The 8,902-nt window shown below is 39.4% G+C and overlaps 1 protein-coding gene across 1 annotated transcript in view; it reads left to right on the plus strand.

Annotated features, from left to right (window-relative positions):
* Window positions 1-8,120, plus strand: part of pth1r (parathyroid hormone 1 receptor) — a 61,553-nt gene extending 53,433 nt beyond the window's left edge. The window contains exons 9-13 of the mRNA XM_042498364.1: window positions 1,606-1,672; window positions 1,819-1,913; window positions 2,699-2,840; window positions 4,090-4,131; window positions 4,220-8,120. Of these exons, the coding sequence (XP_042354298.1) occupies window positions 1,606-1,672; window positions 1,819-1,913; window positions 2,699-2,840; window positions 4,090-4,131; window positions 4,220-4,582 (709 nt within the window). The 3' untranslated portion in view covers window positions 4,583-8,120. The remainder of the gene's footprint in view (window positions 1-1,605; window positions 1,673-1,818; window positions 1,914-2,698; window positions 2,841-4,089; window positions 4,132-4,219) is intronic.
* Window positions 8,121-8,902: the final 782 nt, after the last annotated feature.

Here is an 8,902-nt window from a genome sequence, read left to right on the forward strand (position 1 = left end):
AAAATGATACATATATGCAACAAGTGCCCACAAGTGTTGCCAATAGGTTGAAAAGGGGGCTCAACATGCTCTATATTATAATTGAACTGCTTACATTTTTGCAACTTCTACTAAAACCACATACACACTATTATTGTAAGTTCTATATCGTAGGCAGCTGGACTTGCTTGAGTTTCTTGAAGACCCTTCATATCTCATCTGAGAGACCTCTTCAGCTGTGAACTGAAGTCCAGTTGCCTCTGATATAACGATGTAGAATTACCATGACCTGGACGACCGGGAATCTTCACCAACTTTCATACTAATATGTTCACGAATGTTTTTTTTTCTTTTAAAAAGGCCCCTTTCAAGCAAAAAAAATTACACACTCAGCGTTTTAGCACAGCACAGCTTCAGATCTAACCACCCTCCATATTAAAACACCCTAAAACACATATCCCATGACATTCACCAGGCATGTGCGTGCCGATTTTAAACTGGAAGCAGATTATCTACTCTGTGGTTGGTTGCTTGGTTACAGACAATACAGTAATGATGCTGAAAAGGAAGACCAGTCATTTCTTTGATTGGGCTGATGACAAAGTGGAACTGTAATTTACACGAGTATAAGGCAGTTAAGGCAGCAGAAAACAGGTTGGGAGTCATTCAAAAGCAAGTACGTCGACATCTTAGAGTGGTAATGGGCGCATTATTTATCACCAGAGGAAGTCATAGCAATGGGTGAACATAGAAATCGCATTGCATTTTAAAAACAAAGGTGTATTAGTGTGGATGTTGGCAAAGTTTAACTTTCATTCTTGTCCCGTGACTGTTGGTCTCAGTGGAGTCGTTGCATCCCGGTTGTGCTGAGGAGCGCAGAATTTAGGTGTTTTTTTTACAGTTATAGTTAGTAATGGTTTATTTTCAGCAAAATTTTAAATTACACATGTAGAATAAACTGATTTTGATAAATTATCACTATTTTAAGCTTCACTTCATTTTTTCGCATAGCATTTGTTACACATGACATGTCCCAGGATCATTTGAAATACTGACAATAAGTTCTGCTTCTACAGTTTCTGGCTATGATAAACACTGACATTTAGACTTTTTTTTTCTTTTTTTTTATAAGAAAATGCCTTACAAACCCACCCACAGGCTGTGGGGTTCATAAAAATTTAATTGCGTGTGACAGTTTAAGCTGAGTAAACTGTTTTGATACCAACTAAAAACAGGCACAGATTTTGTTATTTCAATGCCTTGGCGCAAACTTAAAAAGCCTTTTCAGAACTGCGAAATCCCTCAAACATGAAGGGGGCTTTATGTGAAGCCCAGGGGTAATGCATCAATTCAGTAGGTTGGAAATAACTTGTAAATATTTATTTTGACAACTTGATCTTGTTTCTCAGTGGTTTTATATGTTACTTGTGTCAAGACCCTGAGGTCGGGGGAGACAGAGTAAGCATTTGTCGAAATCTTTCTCTAAATCCCATCATGCTGAGAAACAATAGCAGAGGTCGTTCGAGACACCAGTGTGGAACTGAGGGATCCTGGATCATTAAACCAGACACCCTGATCCTCACTTATGTCTTGCGTATTCCTGTTTTTCTTGTTTATCTACTGCAGGTGTTGGGACTTAAGTGCAGGCAATTTGAAATGGATATACCAAGTGCCTATCCTGGCCGCTATAGTGGTAAGTACATGCTCACAGCTTGCACCTTGCTGAGAAGGAAATAATAGAGCTTTACTGCACCTGTGCCATTACAGTCATGGGATAACATCTTATTATGTTTTTCAATTACACTAACCAATATCATTATGTTTCTATTTTGTCTTCAGGTTAATTTTATGTTATTTCTGAACATCATCAGAGTGTTGGCAACTAAACTACGAGAAACAAATGCTGGAAGGTGCGACACAAGACAACAGTACAGGTACTGAGTTACTATTAGTGTGCAAAATTCTGTTTTTATTTCTAAAACTTACAAGACAACCTGTTCCCTTTTGATTTTTTTCATCACATGATGTAGTTGATGTAAAACTAGCAATGTATTTTCTCTGATTGCATTTGTGTCAGGCAGGCTAAAATTACAGGGTGCGTCTACTGATTATTATTAGATAGATCTGTTGCTGCTTTCTTATTCTTTTATGCTGATGTTTTGCTGTTTCAAGTTGCTTTGCATGGCTTGTGTTCTGTCTTGAGAATTTCTGTTTGCCATCACTATTGTTGTCTTTATGGTGTCCAGCTGTTTTTGGTCTGTGAATTTTAGCATTTTATAGGTTTCAAAACATCTGGCTAAAGGACTACAGTTAAAAATTAGCTGGCTTGCTAACACTAGCACCTTTACAGACATGTAGATCAATGTGTGCTGTTGTTATAATTACAATTAATTATTTTTTATTTATTTAAGAGATTGTTTTGTCTATAAAATCTTGCAAGATGGTGAAAAATGGCCATCAAAAATTCCAAGGTTACAACTAAAATTGCTTGTTTTGTCCAACTTACAGACCAAAACTCTAACATGTTCATTTCAGAATGATTTAAAAAAGAGAAGAGCAGCAAATCTTTACAGTAAAGAAACTGGAAACAGAGAATGTTTTGCTTTCTTTACTTAAACTTTCTCCTCAACAACTTAAAATTATTATTTACAGGTTTAGCTGTTACTACTACAAGTATTTTTTAAGATAATGAAGTGTTACTTTTTTGTTGCTGTTACAGAAAACTGTTGAAGTCCACGTTGGTGCTGATGCCACTCTTTGGTGTCCACTACATCATATTCCACGCCATGCCGTATACAGAGGTGTCTGGAGTTCCCTGGCTGATACAGATGCATTATGAGATGCTTTTCAACTCCTTCCAGGTAAAGCTGTAGAAATGTTATACATGTAAATATTACTGTATCCCTTCATATTGAACAAATCTGGTGATCTGATCAGGATTTTACAAGCCCTTGGGGTTAATGTGTCTTCATCACCCAAAACTTTGCCAACATCTCAGGAAAACACTGGAAGAAATCAGTTTCCTAATTTTACCTAAAAAAAAAAAAACTTTTTCATGCTCTTAATAGATAACATCTTTCTCAAATTTTGGTCACAATTTGTTAAATTTAGTGTTAGTGAGTAAGCACTTCTCCTTTTCCAGGATAGTCCCTCCACCTGACAGGTGCAACATATCAACATGCTGATTAAACAGCGTCGTTGCTCCACAGGTGTGCCTGAGGGAGTTTACAATAAAAGGCCACTCTGAAATGTGCAGTCTGATCACACAGTGCTACAGATGTTGCAAGATTTGAGGGAGTGTGTCTTTGGCATGCTGAAATCCAGAATTGTCCACCATCTTGATAATGCCACACTTGTTAGGTGGATGGATTATCTTTTGAAAGGAGAAGTGCTCACCAACACAGAAGTTAAATCTGTGACTGAAATTCGAGAGAAATAGATCTATTGAGAGCACAGAAAAAGTCTTTAACTTAAACCTGTAAAAATGGGAGTAAAAACAAAAGGTTTTTTAGTTTTTTTTCTCAGTATACTTGCTTAATGTTGAGATATTTGGTTGTGGATAGATCTTAAAGGAATACTTCAACCCCCAAAATGACTATTTTATACCAGTTACTCACAGAAAACATTCTTTTCACATGCCTCCCATGAACAAAATAGAGGATTTTGAAGTTTAAAAAACAGCTTAACTAAATCCAAACATCTGTTTAAAACTCCACACAACCTGTGCAGAGTAATCAAACTCTCATGTATCCAGTTGTATACTCAGTAACACCAAAATCATGCTATAAATTAAAGTCACTACGGATCAAGGCACTGTTAGAACAGCAGCTTCTGTGTTCAGCAAGGTAAAATTAAGTGTTTTGTCAATGGAGTCTGGCAACAAGTAAGACTTATTTATGAATTCAGCTGAACACCCTGTGAGAAATTGATATACAAATTCAAATTTGGGGGTTGAAGTATTCCTTTAATCAGGTTCAAGAGGAAAAGAGGGGGTGCTGATGATTTAAAATATTAATATAATACCATATTAATAAAATATCAAATTACACAGCTAACATGTCATCAGCTGACCTTGAAATTCATGAAAATCATTCTCTTCTCTTTCTACAGGGATTCTTAGTTGCAATTATATACTGCTTTTGCAATGGGGAGGTAAGAACTTAGTTTTGCATTTTATAGCAAAAACTCTTGCATAATGTTTAAGCTTTTTACATGGCTAAGCAACCTATTCTGCTCCCAGGTGCAAGCTGAGATCAAAAAGTCCTGGAGCAGGAGGACTCTGGCCCTGGACTTCAAAAGAAAAGCTCGGAGCGGCAGCAACACATACAGCTATGGACCTATGGTTTCACACACCAGTGTTACCAACGTCACTGCCAGAGGACCGCTGGCCCTGCACCTCACCACGAGGCTGGGCCCGGTGCCTGTGAACGGGCACAGGAACCTCCCTGGGTACGTGAAGAACGGCTCTGTCTCCGAGAACTCGATACCTTCATCAGGACAGGAGCTTCACATTCCTGATGAGGAGCACTCTGCTCATACACGGCCCTGCGAAAACGAGAAACCCTCACCTGTGGTGGAAGAGGAGAGGGAGACAGTCATGTGACCTCCAGTGTATAGGGATGAAAACTGGAAAAAATAAATCAAGGAACAGTCTCAGGATGGTCTGAAGGGGACGGCTGCACGCGTCAACACTGCCAGTTTTTTCACCTGTGAATCAAGCCGGGACAGTACCGACAGATACTCAAGGCAAAAAGGGTGTATCACTTTTGTGAGCTGGGCCGCCTTTTATTTGAGTGCTGGTGACCCACATCGTTGTGGCAAAAACACTCTCAACTCTTTCATCATCCACCTGCCACAGAGAATGTGTAAAAGGATGAAAACAGACTGCCGTTTCTTATTTCTTTTCCACTGCCATAACTGTTGTTATCTTACTTTCTGTTTGCTTCTTTGGCAAGTGTCTTGTGCTCAGCTTCTGTGCATGAATTAAACTGGGGTTAGTTACAGTATAGTTGCCAGGAACAGCCTTAATCACCTATGTGTGGATTTTGAGTGCACTTAGTGATGCATGTGTGGGCAGTTTTATCAGCAAGATGTTGGAGTAAGTCAGCATGAGAAGACTAAAGGGGCAGTATCCACCAAAGCATTTTTTTCTGAGGCCAGCATATTTCTTTTAATGATTTGCAGTGGGAGCACCGCATATTTACACCCAACTACGAACACGGGCAGCATGAAGTGGTGCTGAGCGGAAAGTCTGCGCTGAGTGCTGCTGGTTAGGCTTTTCTTTTTTTCCCCTTTTTTAGGAGCACTGAGAGTTGAAAATTGTTCAACTTAAGGTTAAAATGCACATCACTGTCAACTGAGAGATCCAGTCCAACATGTTCTCATCCCAACTCGTCACATGTTGCAGTTTTGTCAGTTGACTTCCGTGTCTACTTATTATGAGTTAGGTATCCCTCTGCATCTGCTGTTTACACTCCAGGATGCCTTTACCATGATGTCAACAAAAGAACATGGTGGGATGATGTGGCACGTCGTTGTGTTTAGGCAAAGTGATCACATGGCAACCACACATTTGAATGTCAACAAACACACATGATGGCACAGATTATGTCTAGGCGATAAAGTCACGGATGGTTAGGATTAGGGGAAGGAAGCACATGGAAAGGTTTCCAGCTCCCCTCCCAGCTACCATATGAGCACCCTCGTGCTCCCTCATGTCTTTACCGGCAGGGTTGCAACCTGATGCTGTCCTGCTGCGATTCATGCGTACACAACAGGTTCCATCCCGCCGCATTCTCAAGTGATGCCTCCAGTGCATCATCATGTGGATGCGGCAGGTGTCATCCGTCTGTCCGGGGGTGTATATAATAACAATGCGACCAGTTCTGTCAGGCCGCGTTCTCACCCGACGCCATCCAGCGGCATTTCATGCACACACGAAAGGTGCCTTTTGGCATCACACACTTATGCCAAAAGCACTGACTAAGCAGTACTTTTATGAGTTCAGAGTGAGAGCAAGCTGTCCAGTCACAGTGGAGGAGGGACAAACAGCCTACAGCAAAGACAAACTGACACATCTGACATGAGCAAGTGCTGAACAAAAAAAAAAATATGGAGGAGAAATCTGTGTACATACTGTAAAAATATTATGTATTCCTCCCATGAACCCACACAGACCGGAGGGTGAATCCTCTCTCCATACATGCTTCTGCCCCCCCCAATCCAGTGCACTTACTCTACCTTGTGCCGACATGTTTACTTCAGCGGATATTCCGTATCATAGCAACCAGACGCAACCAAAGCGTCTCAGCTGAAAAAACACTGCTCCTCCAAAGCTCTCTCAAACGGCGTTTCCTGACTAGCAAGTGGTGTTTTCAGCTGGGAAAAAAAAACACCTTGGTGGACACGGCCCCTAAGTGTAGGCTCAGCTTAAAATTCTTTAATGCTACTACTTTGAGGCATCCATTCATGCTTTTTGGCATGGTATCTCATTTGTCCTGCATTGACTTTAATCCACTTCAGTGTAAAAGGGAAGGTACTCAGGTAATTGAAGTCCTCTGTTGTTGCACACCTATTTTTTATACTTTAAAGTGGTGTTTTGGCATGGTCAGCATTTCTCTAAGGGTATTGGTTTGTTATATAAGACTGTGTCATATTTTTTTTTCGAAATGTTGTACAGTTTCTGCTGTTCAGAAGAACCCAGTATTCATATCTAATTACAACAAATTTCGAAGAGTTCAAATGAATGTTTCATATTCAAATTTTCTCCAAAAATACCCTCACACACACACACAACCACACACACACACACACACTCACACACACACTCACACACACACACAACATGATGCCAAAGCAGGACTATTTCTTTGAAGACTGTCTCGCTCTGTGGGTTCAGTGTTAGCTGAGGTAAAGACAAACGTTATGGAATTCTGACAACAGCAGTATCGTATGTTCCCACACAGTTTTCAAAGGAGGAGACCCCGTTTTAAAAACACCGGGTGCAGGAAACGGTCATATATTCCAGTGGAATGTTAATTAAATGAGGATTCCAAGAAAATCTCAAATTCAGCTGGAATTCCAAGAGTGACATTTGTGGTGGATATGAAGGAAAACCCAGAAAATGAATAACACACAGTGATTTTTTACAAATGGTTCAGTGTTATGCTGCTTTTTGATGTGTATATACAAGTCACAATGTTTACAAAGATCAGAAATACATTATAATTGTGAGCTAATAGTGTTTATGTGTATGGTTATAAAGCTATGTTGTTTTTTTTTTTTTTATGTGTTTGTTTACGGATTGTTTGCAATATTTGGTTTTGTATATAGTCCAAAACAAAACTGGTGAATATATTTACAGGTGACGGAGGGCATTCAAACTAGCATTTAATGAAGCATTCCAATAGATATGTTAATCTCTGTAACTTGTAATTTACCACACTTAACCTGCATGTTTTGCAGGTTAGGTGACATTATCTGTAATACCAAAGAGAAAAGGCTGCCACAGTGAGAAGGTTATTTTGCAGCATTTTCTTGTGTTATCATCCACCATCTTGTTTACAGTGTGACCAAAAAGTCTTAAAGTTGCAGTAAAATCACTGTCTCAAAAAAAGTATTTGCTACTGGTAGTTAGTGTAAGAAAATGTAGAGATAAAAGTGTCAAAAAATAGAGCACCCTTACAGATTCTTGATACATATTAGGTTTCATGTAAACAGTAATAAGGCAAATGGGAAAAACATTCACAACACTCTGTAGCTTAGCAACAATGGACAAAGACCATTAATATTAAAGGCACTTTTGTTGCTCCACTTGGATTAACTTGGTCCCAAGAGCTAAATTAGTAACAATTTGGTTTGGACTAATGTGTCTGATTGAGTCATGATTTAGACTACATTCAGCTTATTAGAGTTTTACCTCACATTAATTTCAATATGTGACAAAAGCTCATTTTTGCTAAGTGTTATTCCACATTGCTTTACATCATCCAGTAGAGACCCACTTTGAAGCTTTCTTTTCCCTCCTGCTATTGCGTTTTTTTTGGTACTCACACTGACTGAATTAGGCTCCCTATTACCCAACCTCTATAAACAGAAATCTGCATATGTATGGGGAATTTTAGGCACCAGTACAGGATTTTGGTATCAGCTGTGTTCTGGCTTCCATCTGTAGTCTGAGGAGTGTTGACCGGTAGCATTTGACCAGCTTTGCTTGCCTACAGTCAACCAGTCTGTCTGTTTGTAGAGATTTGCTGAAATGTTGACTGGATCTGTAAATAATGGGTGGTACACAGAAGTGGCCCGCATATCCGCTTGCTACACTAGATCCCCCCCAAATCTTTGCCATTGTCCCCAGAGGCTTTGTCATCAACAGATGATAGCCGATGGGTTCTGAGTTTGCCAATTTCCTGATACCGACTTTTTCTCCAGCTGATGCTAGATCCATTAAGGTGTGTGCTTTGACTCAGTTTTGAAAGGTTGAAGTCTGGTTTGTTTTAGTTTGTACTGCCCCCAATTCCATCCAGCTAATTTACACTGCATCTTAAAGAGAACACTAAAGTTCACTAATATTTTGATTAGTAAATTTAAACTTTACAAACCAGGTCCACTGTTTTCCCATGCAGCAGATGTGTAAAGAATTAATAAGTCTATGTTGTTTTTATTCCCATGAAAATACCAAAACCAACAGTGATGTGACTTTTACAGAAAGTATCATCTGACATAGCTTATTCCTCTGAGCCATATACCTCTAATGTTGCCCAAAAACTATTAAAAACACAAAATGTAGGCACACTGTTGTTCTGGGTGACATTTCCTTTCATTACGATAAACATGGGCACCATAGTTTTCTCACGAACACCTCCTACACAATAAAATCTGACAAGTTCATCTTACTTAGAATAACCTTGGAAACCTTGAATAT

This window comes from Plectropomus leopardus, chromosome 12 (assembly GCF_008729295.1).
Source record: "Plectropomus leopardus isolate mb chromosome 12, YSFRI_Pleo_2.0, whole genome shotgun sequence".
NCBI classification, from domain to species: domain Eukaryota; kingdom Metazoa; phylum Chordata; class Actinopteri; order Perciformes; family Serranidae; genus Plectropomus; species Plectropomus leopardus.